This window comes from Lactuca serriola, chromosome 7, assembly GCF_051521515.1.
Source record: "Lactuca serriola cultivar US96UC23 chromosome 7, Lser_US96UC23_V15, whole genome shotgun sequence".
Lineage (NCBI taxonomy): Eukaryota > Viridiplantae > Streptophyta > Magnoliopsida > Asterales > Asteraceae > Lactuca > Lactuca serriola.
In genome coordinates, this window is record NC_136414.1 from 46451953 (window position 1) to 46465940 (window position 13988).

Genomic DNA, 13988 nt, shown 5'->3' on the forward strand with positions numbered 1-13988 from the left:
ATTTTGATGCTACTGTGTCGAATTTATGGGATATGTCTATTGGTATTTCGGTTCAAGGACCGGTTTTGGTTCTACATAGTCCACTAGCCTTCGAGCTGAAATAACCGATCATGATACTACGAACCGAACCAAGTTGGGAACCCATCAACAAGTCACAGATTTGAGACATTTGATTGAAATCCAACCACACAAAGACCCGATGATGAGTTCTATGTTGCATCACTTTCACATCAAAGTTCACAATTAACAATTTCCTATCTTTCATAACAAAAAGGATTTCAATAATCAAATAACAACGTACTTTAAAATCCAACATACAATCAATATACAAGTTTTAATTAATATCTAGGTTTTCTTAACATTATATATCACCATGATATATATCGAATCAAAATTAGAAATGAGAATATGCATTTTTGTAACTCTTTCTACTATGAACAACATAACTATATCATGTTGCATAATAGTAAATCACAAAGTTTTCGATTCATGTTATTTCATTAAAATTCGATCCTCATGAGTCATGACACCTGATATTTTTCACCCTTCTTGTGTCAGTTGATGAGGATTCATTCCAGGAATCCATAGAAGGAACTGAGTGAAATGTTTTTAGACATTCTTACTGATCTTTGAAAGAGAAAATAAGACTTCATTCATGTCAGGTCGATCTTTTGGATCCATTATGGTGCAAGATAAAGCTAACTTAAGTAGTCGTTCTATGATTATGACACCCTGATTCATTGAGAAATTAGAACCCAAATCAGGGTCTACAATTTCAATCAAATCTTTCATTCCATTTGAAAGTGCTCGATCTACTAGTTGTGGCAAACTGATCGTTTGGATCCCCTCCTCTTCAGTAACGACACATGTCGGTCTTTTTCTTGTCATAAATTCCATCACTATTATTCCAAAGCTAAATACGTCCACTTTTGTTGTAAGTTTTGTCATAAATACAAACTCTGGTTAAAAACAGAAGTGCATTAGTGTGACATTCAAGGTGAAAGGTAATACAATTCTAGATACTTACAAGTTAGAATTTTAGAATGTGTTACCTGGTGCTAAGTAACCAATGGTGCCTTGAAATGTGGAAGCAGAAGAGATGTTGCTTCCATCCTGTTGATGAACTCCAAGAATTCGAGCTCTGCCAAAATCACTTACATGAGCATCCCACTTTTCATCCAGAAGTATGTTAGAAGGCTTCAAATCACAGTGAACTATTGGGAAATCATACCCCGAGTGTAAGTACACCAATCCTCTAGCTACAGACACCAAAACATCTACTCTTTCAGACAAATCCCATCTTGATCTATCAATCCAAGAGTCGTGTATAATCCTATCCAAATTACCGTTTTCCATGTATTCAAGAACCAAAGCCTTTAGCTTCCCACTCTCCCATGCGTAACCAAGTACCTTCACTAGATTTCTATGCCTCAGTTTCCCCAATGTGTTCATTTCTTTGTTAAAGCTCTTGTCAGATTCAGCTGAAAACTGGGCGATGTTCAAAATCTTTACAGCTATCTTCCTCCCATCTTCTAGCCTACCCTTGTACACAGTGCTTAAACTAGTTGTACCCAAAATGTTACCTTCACTGAAGTTGTGGGTAGCATCTTCCAGTTCTTTTCTATCAAATCTTCTGAGAGTCAACCCTGGGGTGTAGTCAGGCGCTTTGACTTTCGTTTTTCTAACATGGCAACAACATAGTGTTACAAAAATGAATACAATAAGCAATGCAACTGATCCGAGTATTGAAAACATCAACACAGCCTTTGATCGACTTTGGGTGGCACATAATTTGGTGTTGTTGGCAACGCACAGAGATGGGTTTCCCTCTAATGCAACTGCGCTTATGTTTCTGAAAATACCACTATGGGGAACACGACCCTCTAATTGATTGAAAGAAATGTCGAGTTCTTTCAAATCCAAAATGTTGCCTAAACTTTCCGGAATCAAACCCTTGAATTTGTTGCGTGAAAGATCAATAGAGGTAAGATAGGTCAAATTCCCCATAGTTCCAGGGATCTTTCCATCGAACTGATTTTTTGAAAAGTTTATGCTGGAAAGCAGATCGAGAGGAGGGAATATTTCTTCTGGAACACGACCAGAAAGCTGATTTCCTGACACATCAAGACTTCTCAAGTTTCTGCATCTTTGAAGCGTCACCGGAATCCTTCCAGACAGATTATTGTTTGAGATATCAATGGCTTGTATCATCTCCAGCTCGCCTAATTCATTTGGGATGTTTCCTGTAAGAAAATTGTTGGAGAAGTTGAGAAAGATCTGTGTATTTTTCATACCTCCAATCACGGACCCTGAAATCGACCCTGTGAACAAGTTATGTGAGAGATCTATCGAAATCAACTTGTTAAGTTTTCTCATACTATCCGGGGTGGACCCTTGAAACCTGTTTCCACTGAGATCCAACTGAGAAAGCTGCTCTAGCTTTGAAACAGAATTCAGAATAGAACCCACAAATTTGTTGTTCATCAAGTAGAGTTCTGTAAGCTGTTTGAGCTCAAAGATTTCATCTGGAATCTCTCCTTGAAGATTATTGTTACCAAGCGAAAGGCTTTGAAGGGAAGAAATGTTTGAGAATTCTACAGGAATCATACCCGAAAATTGGTTTTGTCCCAAGTTTAACAACATCAAACTAGTTAGATTTCCGAGTTCTGTTGGGAGGGGGCCCGAAAAGGAATTGCCATGAATTTGCAGAATTTGGAGATTAGAAAGTCTTCCAATACCCGGTTTTAACAACCCACTGAAATTGTTATGTGCCATATCTAAGATCACAAGACTTGAACAATTGAAGATATCATCTGGGATTCTTCCTGACATTTTGTTGTCACTAACAATTAGATATGTAAGATTTGACAACTTCCCTAAACCCTGAGGCATTTCTCCTGTCATCCTATTTCTAGCAAAATCTATCCAACGCATATTAGTACAGTTTGTGATGCTTGACGGGATAGACCCTTCTAGAAGATTATTACTAAGAGACAAATTTCTAAGATTATGAAGAGACCCAATACTCGAAGGAACTGATCCCGTGAGAAAGTTTAAGCTAAGTGTCAAGTATGTCAAATTGACTAACCTGGTTATGGATGCTGGAATCTCCCCAGAAAGATTATTTTGATGAAGGGTAAGAGATTGTAATGATTTCAGTGAACTGATATCAGAAGAAAGATTCCCAATGAGATTATTCTCTGATAGTTGCAAAACCAATAATGATTTTAATCGGAATAACGAATCTGGGATTGTGGAATTCAGCTGATTATCATATAACCGTAACACCTGTAAGCCCAAGAGATTTCCAATCTCTGGAGGAATGCTTCCAACGAGCTTATTGCTGTATAAATTAAGAAGTGACAGATTCGTGCAATGGCCAAGTTCAGATGGTATTTTCCCAGAAAGAGAATTCTCAAACAACTGAAGAGCTTGTAAATTTGACAAGTTTCCAATCTGTCTAGGAATGATACCAAAAAGTTGGTTTTGACTGAAGTCAAGAGCTATCAACTTTTTTAGATTACGTACAGAAGTAGGAATTGAGCCTTGTAAACGGTTATTATAAGCTCCAAGTTGCTGAAGATTTATCAAATCACCGATTCTCTCCGGGATTGTACCATTGAGTTTGTTGTCATCAAGGCTGAGTTCTAACAAGGAAGTGACATTACACAAGCTTTCCGGAATGATTCCAGTTAGCGAATTGTTTCCGAGGTCAAGTATCTGCAGATTCCGGAGGTTTCCCAGTTCCGATGGAATCGGCCCAGAGAGGGAATTGGTGTAAAGGGAAAGTCCAGCAAGCTGTGTGCAATATGCCAATTGGGAAGGAATGTTTCCAGTAAAAGAATTGTAAGAAAGATCAAGAACCTGGAGGCTGGAAAGGTTTCCAAGAAAAGGAGAGATTTGGCCTTTGAGCTGTGTTTGCTGAATAGAAATGGAAACTACACGTTTTGAGACATCATCACATTGGATTCCGGTCCAGTTGCAGTGGTGGGTGGAATCAGCATTCCAATCCAGGAGTGCGCCAGTTGGGTCATCTGTGATTGAGTTCTTGAAATGTTCCAAAGCATCAACTTCATCTTTTAAGCTAGAATCTGCAGATAGAACACCAAGTAGCAGAAAAGATAAAAGGACAAGGGTTTTGAACACCATTGTTGATTTTGAAGTGGGTTTAGTTACATGAGCATGAAGTTAGTTATAGATTACTCAATCATAGGTCGATTATTGTAAGTGCTTTCCCATTACATAAATTCCACAAGCTGGAAGTCTTGCATTTGACGTGGAAATTGGAATAGTGCCACATAGTGTCGAAGATAAAATATCAGTGTACAATATCAATCTAATACTTGTCAACCTATCAAATTATAGATGTTATATATGTAACTTTATTTTATGGTTTTATTATTTTATTGCACTGATTTAAGTATTTATAATATATATAGCAGACTATACATTAACTTTAACGTATTATTGTGTTTAAAAAAAGTTAGTCAAAATATTTTGAAGAGATACTAATATTGCATATTTATTGTTGAGATGCGGAGAATGTCATGGTTTTGGGCCTTTTGGCAAAATATTTTAAATGGTGAATGTGAAGGATATGAATAGCAAACCAAGGGTGACATTCGTCAGTGTCAATGTAATCGTAAACCTCCTCTTGATATTAGTAATAAATATCTTTATTTTGTCGGTAGACATAACACAATTATACTAATAATGTGAATCACGTAATTCTTTTGTTATGTTTATTTTTTGCATTTTTATTTGGCTTTTGGAAGATGTAGGTCAGAAGACTATCTCTACAAGAAAAAACTACATGCATCAACCATTGTCAGAAAATAAACATGAATCGATGAAGCAGGAGGATCAGGTATTGTTAGATCAACATACACTTGGGATGGGTAGGTTTTCATTAACAAGAAGACACTGTTTGGCCTAATCACGACGTTATTCAATATGTACAAAAAAAAAACCCTCGACAACTAATAAAATATTCTTGATTCCATCATTGGTGAATATGAAGATGCTAGAAGGTATGCAGGTTGCGGATCATATTAACTAATTTAAATTCAGCGATGAAGTTAAGGAATTTTTGTTAATATCTTCAATGCTCGATAGTTAGTCCAATATGATTGGATACTTATTAATGATGCTCAATTTGAAAGTAAGTGTTCCCCGACATTAATGCCCACAATATTTAACATAATTTCTCTCATTTTCTTCAAAGTCTCAAATGATCATCCAAAATTTTAAGGGATCGTTTGTAGAATGTTTTGGAAGGAATGAAATTTATCAAAAGAATTAGGATATGTAATGCATTTTGTTGAGATGAAAATGTTTTTGGAAGGAATGAAATCTATCAAAAGAATTAGGATATATAATGCGTTTGGTTGACATGAAATAAAATATGTTTTCTATTTGGTTTGAAAATTTGTCAAATGAATTAGAAAGTAAATTATGTAATATGACCAAAATATCATTTTAAAGTTTTTTTTATAACTTACTATTATTTTTTAAATAAAGATTATAAAACTTTGATTTAATTAAAATTTCATTTATTAACCTCTTACCCGCTCAAATCTATAAGTTATATATATATATATATATATATATATATATATATATATATATATATATATATATATATATACTAGTTGTGAAACCCATATATTATACGGGTTGATTAAAACAAAATGTTAAATAGAAATGATTAAATGAGAAGTTTATTTGAATTCGAAATTTAAAATAAATAAAAATTATGAGAAAAAAAACATGCAAAAAATTAATAAATTAAAACTATTGTTTAGTTATCGGACCCATATACTAAACAGGTTAATTATAACAAAATATTAAACACAAAGGTTTAAACTATAAATTTATTTGAAATTGAAATTGAAATTTAAAATTTAAAATTTGAAATTAATATCATTATGGTAGGTTTAATTTATGGAAACTAATTAATAATATATTAGAAATGGAAAATGAAATAAATGACAAGTGGAAAATAAATATATCTCTAAATTATGACAAAATGACATGTGACAAATTGAATGAGAGAAGGACATGTGGCAAAATCATTCTTATTTATTCGGGTATATATATATATATATATATATATATATATATATATATATATATATATATATATATATAAAAGATCATTTTACAAAATTAAAATATATAATTACACTTGATAAAAACAGATATCAGAAAAAACATTTGTTTTTTTAGAGAATACCCTTTAATAAAATCCATGAACCGGGCTGGAATGAAAACCGGGTACCGAAAACCTGAGGATTTCATAAAACCAAACGGTTCAAAATGTGACGACAGACAACGTCACATCATTACATACGTGTGCAAATATACGGAAGATGCACTCACTACCAAAGACATTTCATTTTACAGAGACAGCTAAGTAGTGGTATATAAAGAAGCCGATTATCAATTAGCAGATCCGCCATTGATAGATACCTCAACAGCAGCAACAACAACAAGATATTGTTTTTCAAATTCCAACCCTACACTCTCCATCAACCCAAGCCCTGAGAGGCCGAGACTCCAATTCTTCATGTATGAATACAAAGAAGGCTCACGAATAATGGGGTCCGTATGCTTGAGGAGCGAGATGATGATACGGGAGTTAACAGAGCCTGGTTGTTACTCAAAGCCCTTAGTGGCTGTCAATCTTGCTCTTGCTTTTCTCGATGTCGCTATTGCCCTCCTTGCATTTTACCAGGTCTCTTCTCTTTTCGAATTTCAATCAATCTCTACATTTTGACTTTTCAAATTGGGTTATTAGGTTTGCTGTAACTCTCCGTTTCTCAAATGGCCTGTTGTTTGGATTAAAGAAATCGAGAACTCACTTCCAATATATCAAACGTAATGCCAATTTTCACAATAGGGTGAATTGCTTTAATCGCCTCTGAGTTAACGAGTTCTTTTTTTCGTGAATTGGTTGACAATGGGATTTGTTTGCTTACCCTTAATGAAGAAATGAAGAATTAACTTCACTTCATAATGCTGTAGGATTGTCGAAGTAGCTAGTAGCTACAGCTGCATAAGAAAGCATTCTTCTGTAACTATTTAGTACATTAAGATGCTGATTCTTCAGGAGTTAATGGGAGTGTTTCTTTTTGACATGATGCTTAATGCAGAAAAAAAAAATCAGAATCAGAATCAGAAATGAGAATATGCCATTCTGACTTTTTGTAGCTCTTTCGTAAATCAAAAAGTTTCTGATTGATGTTCTTTTATTTAAATTTCAATACTTAAATTCTAATCAAGATTTTTTGTTTAATACTAATATTTTGTACTTTCTTGTGTCAGTTGATGAGAATTCATTCTAGGAATCCACAGAGAGGTTGGACTCGACAAAAAGTAAGTAATACCCTTTAAATATCCTTTATTTGTCACTGATTTTCATGAGAATTCATTCTATAAAAGCAACCCACTTACAAATTGGTATTTTGCTACCAATATGGTCAATATATATTTTATTTTGTTACATAATATTTTCTACTCATCAAATGTAACTCAGTTAAGAATCTAATTTCAGGTGTTTCATCTAATGATTGGTTTTTCCAACATTGGTATGATACTTAAGACTTTTTCTTTGTATTAATTTTAAGACATTAAATTTCCTTATATTTCCAACAAACATTTTTTTTTTGTGGTAGGTTATGGTGTTTATTTTATATTAACTCTTATTGCTGCTTGTAAGAAGTGGATCTGTTGGTCAAATTCATGTGGTTTTGTTGTTATGGGTATGGTGTTATATTATAAAATTTACAAATACACATCTTGGATAATTATTAGAAAAAAAAAAAGTATTTTCATATTTTGTTTTGTAGCATTGCCCAAGATTCTATTTCTTGCAGCTTTTCTTCTTCTTCTATCTTTCTGGTACGTCTCATTTATGAAAATCTTGATTTGATTCACATGTGATTGTATTCTAGAAATTAATCCCTTTTAAAATTCATTTTCAACAATTCGTAGGGTTGACCTTTGTCATCAAGCAAATGATGAAGATGAAGATGAATCAGAAGGTAGTTTTCATGAAGCTTTGGTAGAGAAAGTAAATAAGCCGAATTTGAAGGTTATTAATTACACTCGTAGAAGATGTTGCAATATTAGAGTCTTCCCTGTTGGCATCCGTCAACAAGTTGTCATATTGGTATATTCATAATTACTATTTTGCCCCTCCCCTATCTACAGTTTTTAAACCCAGGGGTATTTTCGTCTTTCTTTTAACAGGTGACTTTGTTGATACTGGTGTTAATGCTGACATCAGCTGTGCTTATTTGGATTGGCCTTGGAAAGAATCCTATTGATTCTTCAGTTGTTGCACGGGTATAAATTATTGGTTTTTATTTAATATTTTTTTTTGAATTTCTTATTAAGAAATATTTCAAAGTATGATGCTATTTTTTCTTATAAGCTTGCAGGTGTATGTAGATACTTTTGCTGTTGTTATGCTTGTCCTAGGTGGCGCATTAGCATACTATGGTCAGCATCTTTGGTATCTGCTATTTTTTTTTTTTTTTAGTTTTAAATATTTTAATGCTACAAATTTTTTCTCTTTATGCAAGAAATAGCAACATATTTGTGTATTATTCTGTTTCTTTCTATTACAACATTGTACATTTGATTTTTTTTTCTTATTATGATAACATTGTACTTTGGGGTTTTTTTTTTTGTATTTATCTCTTTGATTTATTGTTTATTTGAATTCATCTGCTTTTATTAAAAAAATGTACAGGATATGTGCTGGTATCAAAAATGAGTAAAGTGAGATCTGAGAGGGCTTCTTCCGAAATATGGAAGGTATGTGGTCATTTAATTAACAGCCAATTCGTTAATTTTATGAAAATGACCATTTTGCCCCTCATACTCATTCGTCCCCCTCTCCAAATCCCTAACTAGAACCCCGAAAGTCCTTTGCTCCGCCAAAATAATAATAATCATAATCAATATAAAGGACAAAATTTGAAGGGCAAAATGGTAATTTTCCATGTGCTTAACACCCATTTCTAAACATTGTGCATGCAAGTCACGGACCAAAAAGGTATATAGGGATGAAAAATGCAAAAAAAATATCCAAAAAGAATCGGTATTACAAAAATTACAATTACACAGGGACCAAAAGTGTAATTGTCTTTATTATGGTTTACATTTTTTCTGTTTTTAAGGTTGCTGGACTTGCGATAGTTTCTGCTGTTTGTTTCACCTCAAGTTCAGTTGTTGCTATGTTTACAAATATACCCGTGAGTATTTTTCTTCTAAATTCATTCAGCCATTTTCCTCAATGTCTTAATTTAATGTAGTAGGTGGGGCCCACATCATTGATTTTCACAGGTTCTCTATCATTGTGATTGGGAGGGAATCGGAGGCCTCTATGCTTCTCTTTTACTCATTGTCTACTACTTCATAGGTAAATGCAAAAACTAGCATCCTACTTTTAATTTTTTACTTATTACAATATTGTACTTTGAAAAATCAATGAAAGTACATTGCTATTTCTTAATTCATACCATGTTGTCTAGGTTCATCTGTACCTTCAGGTTTTGTGTTGTGGGTGATGAGAGAATTGCCACCTTTGGTTGTGGTTAATGTTCCGGAAGAATCTAGAACACTTGCTTATGTAAGTGACTATTCGGCTACTACAACACAACCGCAACATTGGACTAGTATTACAACTGCACAAAATCAGGTTTGAATGATATATATATATATATATATATATATATATATATAATCTTTATGTTAATGTTTCGGAAGAATCTAGAAGATTTGTTTTTTTTGAAGTGTAGGGATCAAGGGCAAGTCCGATTTGACTGCAGTTGATCAAACGATATTTAATAAACTTACTAGGTCAAGTCGAGTCAACAAAGGTGAAAAGTGGAGGGATTTTTGATAGTTTAGGCTTTTTGTATATATAAATACAATCTCTTTTTTTTTTCTTTGATATGTTTTTTTTTTTTTTCTGTTACAACATTGTACTGTTTTAAGTGTTTATTAAATTATTATATTTTATAATGTTGTACTTTACGTATTAGAATTTTATACTTTGAAAAAAGTATCTAATTGTAGTTGTGAAAGTTGCCTCTTATTTGAATTATATTGCAATACCTGGATATGTTTTTCAAAATAATTAACTTTTTTTTTGTAAGACATCATAGATTTTAGGAACATTTCGGTCACAAAATACCCTTTTTAGTGGTATTTTATGAACAAAATGTTATAGTTGTTTACCTTCATATAATATATTTAAAAAAAACAAAAATGTATCTACTAAAAATAAAGAGTGTGTTCAGCAATGAGTTTAGTTTTTGAAAGCTTTTAGAAAGAAAGAGAAAAAGTTATACGTTTTTAACTTTTAGCTTTCAAAAAAACTTGAATAAGGGAAACAATTTTGAATTTTTGTTTGAAAGTATGAGCTTAAAACTTTTATTTTAAACAAAAAAAACTCTTAATCCATAAATTATTTCAAATAGCTTTTGAGAGTTGTTAGCTTTTATTTTATGTTTTATGTCATTTTAAATATTTAAAAAACTTATAGACGAATAGTTCTATATAAATAAGAGTTACAACTTTCCATTTCTAACTTCCCGTACAAACATGTATTGTCAAACATGACCAAAAATAGTTCATTATCCATTTAGGGCATTAACCCAATAAAAACTGAAAATAAAATGCTGTGAAATTCATCTACATCTTGTTCATTAATTTCTATGCGCTATAGTATGCTCAAAGTCAAAGTCCTTCGATTCTTCGTTGTCATAGCAAACAAAAGTTATGTCAACGAGACACAAATTATAATCTTTTTATCCTACCTAAAGAAAAGGAACAACGTATCTGCTCTTAATGTTCGTGCAAAAGACATAAATACCCTTGTCTACATTCATAAGCCCAACCCGTATTATTCCCAAACATGAAGCAGGCTGTATTAAATTTGCCCCAACAACAAACAAATGATGCTCCATTTGTAGCTCAAAAAAGCTATTTATAAAAAAAAAAAAAAAAAAAAAAAAAAAAAAAAAAAAAAACCCTCCTTGGAGAATTGTGTCAATAAAGACTTCATCATTTTACAAGTCATAAATGTGTCACTGCTCCACAGCCTGTAACCAAAATACATACCACATAAAATTCAAGGAAAAAAAAAAAACTCTCTTAATCATACTTTATATTTAACTTTTTGTTATTTTCTGACTAATTAATCTAATTTATTAAATATTAAAAATATTATATTTTTATAAGGTAAAAATCCATAAAAATCACTATAGTGTTTATTTTAGAATTCAAAGTTTTATGTAGTGATATTTTGAAAAAAAAAAAGTACCATATTTTTTTATTGAATTTTCCCTTTTTATAACTACATCGACTAGTTTTACAAAATAATATCAATATCAATTATAATGTGTTCCTAAAAACAACAAATAGGAGGAGGGGTATAACATATTTCAAATAGATAATTTGATTATTGAAATCATGACTTAAAGCTTATGTTTGGAGAGGATACTTCAAGAATGGGTTTTAATGTGACAAAATACATAACATGACATGACATAGCATGGCATGACATGATAAAACAACTTGTATTGCATTTGGACTGAAACTGGTGTCAATGAGACAAAACTTGCAACTTTTGTCTCGCCCCAAAAGGTGAACACAATGGAATAGGAAATCCTTCTCGATCTCCTGTCTGTGCAAAAGACAAAAACGCCCTCCTAATCCTTATAAGCAAAAATAGCTCCAGAAAGCTTTTTGGTCATCATGTCCCATGTAACAAACAAAGCCTTACAAAAAGTACCTTAAAGGCAGGGTCACCAATTTGTGGTCTCCTCCCAATTGATCCAAATGCACTAGTGGGCCATATCTGTAACATTTATAAAAAATATACATTTTTCTTAAACCCTAAACCCTAAACCCTATACCCCAAAAAAATAAATAAATAAATAATTACCTTCCAAAAAACCTTGCCTTGAAGAAGTCCATAAGGAACAGGTCCAAAATTCCTTGAATCATAAGTATTATAAATGTTATCCCCTTCAACCCAAACATGTCCTTTTGGAACCTATACATATAAAAATACCAAAACATTATCATTTATTTATTTATTTATTTATAAAACACACAATTTAATAAATAAAAAAAATAAAAATTGAAGAACAAGATTAATCATACAACTATGGTTTCGGTTCTATCGCTATTTGTGGGGTCCACAATGTAGGTGATAGTGTCACCTTCCATGCCAATAATTCTCTTGGTGACAACGTTTCTTGGAGTTTCAGGTGACCGGACTATGATGACATCACCGGGGCCCACTTTGCCATATCGGGTTGAGATTCTGTCAAGTAGGACAATTTCACCGTTGAGGTTGAAAGTGGGGAGCATGCTAGGACCTTGGACCTGCATGTAGACGATTGTTTTAGGTAGTGTTTGGTATGATGGAATCACACAAGGAATGGAATGAAGGTATTTGTTTTGTTTGATGGAATGGAATGACTCATTCCATTCCCTCCAATCAAAAGGATTCTTTTAGAGTTTACCATAGCAGTGGAGAAGAGGTAGGTATTGGTGACATGAATTGCACAGAAGAATTTGGCAACTGAAAAGCTTTTGTCAAGTGCTTCTTTTACTATGTAAGCCCATCTTTGAAACAAGCTCATCTCTCTCTCTTGAATTTGGACAAATAAATATTTCTGGAAAATTGTACCTAAATTGACAAATAATAATGATCACAATCATTTGAATCATTTATACTTTAACTATCTTGTGCATTTTCGGGAATAAATAACAAGATGCTTCTTAGCTACTATGAATACTTTGTCTTCTAAGTTCTAAATATGCTATTTTGTGTAAGGACAGGAAGAAAGAAACTCTTTTAGAGCTTCCTAAATCTTGTTAAGCATTAGCAAATCATTAAAGCATTCATATGGAATACTTATTTTGTAAAAATATTATTAGAATTGTAGTATCTTGATCTAAATACTAAATTTACAGTTCCAAAGAAGATATTCCATAAGTGCAAGGGGCTAAAGCTTCAACCAAACTCCAGGCATTGCATGTGAAGTTGCATATAGAAGTTTAGAAAATCTTAATATTGATAAAGAAGCAACCACAAGTTTCTCTTAAGCATTTCATCGAGCAGGTGGTAGGCGAATCTTGAAGTAGAAATTTTGATAAAAACAATCATCCAGAATGTAATATGAGTATAAGGGCATCACACAGAGATATAACTTAAGTCAAATAAAGAATGAAAGCAACTCACTTACAACATCTAACATTGTATTAAGCTTAGCAAAGTATTAAACTTATGAATCTACCAAATTTCCAAAAGAATAAGCAATAAACGATATATTTGTATAGGCAATACTCCTTTTCCTAAAACAATTACAAAATTAAAAAGAGATCAAGATATCAAATTCACAGTGCCAGGGAAATTACAAAATTGATACACCGAGGTTGTAGTTTCAGGGGAAGGGGGTAACTATAAAGATATGATCAAAGTGAAAACCTTAGAGAAATAAACTTATTTTAAGTATCTTACCAAGGATCAAAGATAAAACTTAAACTGATAGAAGTGAGGAGATAATGAGTGATTAGACCTACCTTATACAAGATGGAAGTGTTTGTCGCCGGCGACGGCGAGAGAAGCGTCGTCGTATTGTGGAAATTTGAGGAAGCTTAAAAACCCCGATGAAGTTGAGTATGAATGTTTAAATAAAACCCGATCGTTTTTAGAAAATGCAAAAATGACCCCGGTACATTTTCATGAGCTTTATTTAAAATAAAAATTAAAAAAATTAAAAAAATTAAAATTAAAATTAAAAAAAAAAAAAACTAATAATTCATAGTAATTTAGAAATAAACTAGTGGGTGGGCCCGTGGTGAACCAAGGGTCACCTTTGTGGCAATGAGATATATTTTGTTTTATTCAAAAAGAATGATGATGAGAAAAAGATGAAAAAAACGAGGTCCAAAATAAA

The 13988-nt window shown here is 32.4% G+C and overlaps 3 protein-coding genes across 5 annotated transcripts; 1 reads left to right on the forward strand and 2 right to left on the reverse strand.

The window, feature by feature from the left end:
* Positions 1 to 290: 290 nt before the first annotated feature.
* LOC145061555 (uncharacterized) lies at positions 291 to 4312 on the reverse strand. The gene is made up of 2 exons (XM_079009067.1): positions 1053 to 4312; positions 291 to 959 (listed from the first exon to the last, which is right to left on the reverse strand). The coding sequence occupies exons 1-2, from the start codon at positions 4147 to 4149 to the stop codon at positions 610 to 612; spliced, it is 3447 nt and encodes a 1148-aa protein (XP_078865193.1). The 5' UTR covers positions 4150 to 4312; the 3' UTR covers positions 291 to 609.
* A 2063-nt stretch (positions 4313 to 6375) lies between these two features.
* Positions 6376 to 10035, forward strand: LOC145063176 (tobamovirus multiplication protein 1-like). 2 transcript variants are annotated; one of them, XM_079010761.1, is made up of 13 exons: positions 6376 to 6736; positions 7327 to 7377; positions 7556 to 7589; positions 7677 to 7763; positions 7851 to 7902; positions 7996 to 8173; positions 8254 to 8349; positions 8445 to 8505; positions 8759 to 8823; positions 9189 to 9263; positions 9355 to 9430; positions 9543 to 9709; positions 9805 to 10035. In XM_079010761.1, the coding sequence occupies exons 1-13, from the start codon at positions 6569 to 6571 to the stop codon at positions 9841 to 9843; spliced, it is 1149 nt and encodes a 382-aa protein (XP_078866887.1). In that variant the 5' UTR covers positions 6376 to 6568; the 3' UTR covers positions 9844 to 10035. The 2 variants fall into 2 exon arrangements, with proteins under 2 accessions (XP_078866887.1, XP_078866888.1); XM_079010762.1 differs by having other exon boundaries at positions 9810 to 10035.
* Positions 10036 to 10743: 708 nt separating this feature from the next.
* On the reverse strand, positions 10744 to 13752 carry LOC145064908 (mitochondrial ATP-independent inner membrane protease subunit 1a-like). Of its 2 annotated transcripts, none has more exons than XM_079012273.1 (6): positions 13612 to 13752; positions 12549 to 12715; positions 12184 to 12408; positions 11963 to 12073; positions 11810 to 11875; positions 10744 to 11117 (listed from the first exon to the last, which is right to left on the reverse strand). In XM_079012273.1, the coding sequence occupies exons 2-6, from the start codon at positions 12666 to 12668 to the stop codon at positions 11103 to 11105; spliced, it is 537 nt and encodes a 178-aa protein (XP_078868399.1). In that variant the 5' UTR covers positions 12669 to 12715; positions 13612 to 13752; the 3' UTR covers positions 10744 to 11102. The 2 variants fall into 2 exon arrangements, with proteins under 2 accessions (XP_078868399.1, XP_078868400.1); XM_079012274.1 differs by lacking the exon at positions 13612 to 13752 and adding an exon at positions 13550 to 13587.
* Between the last annotated feature and the right edge of the window lie 236 nt (positions 13753 to 13988).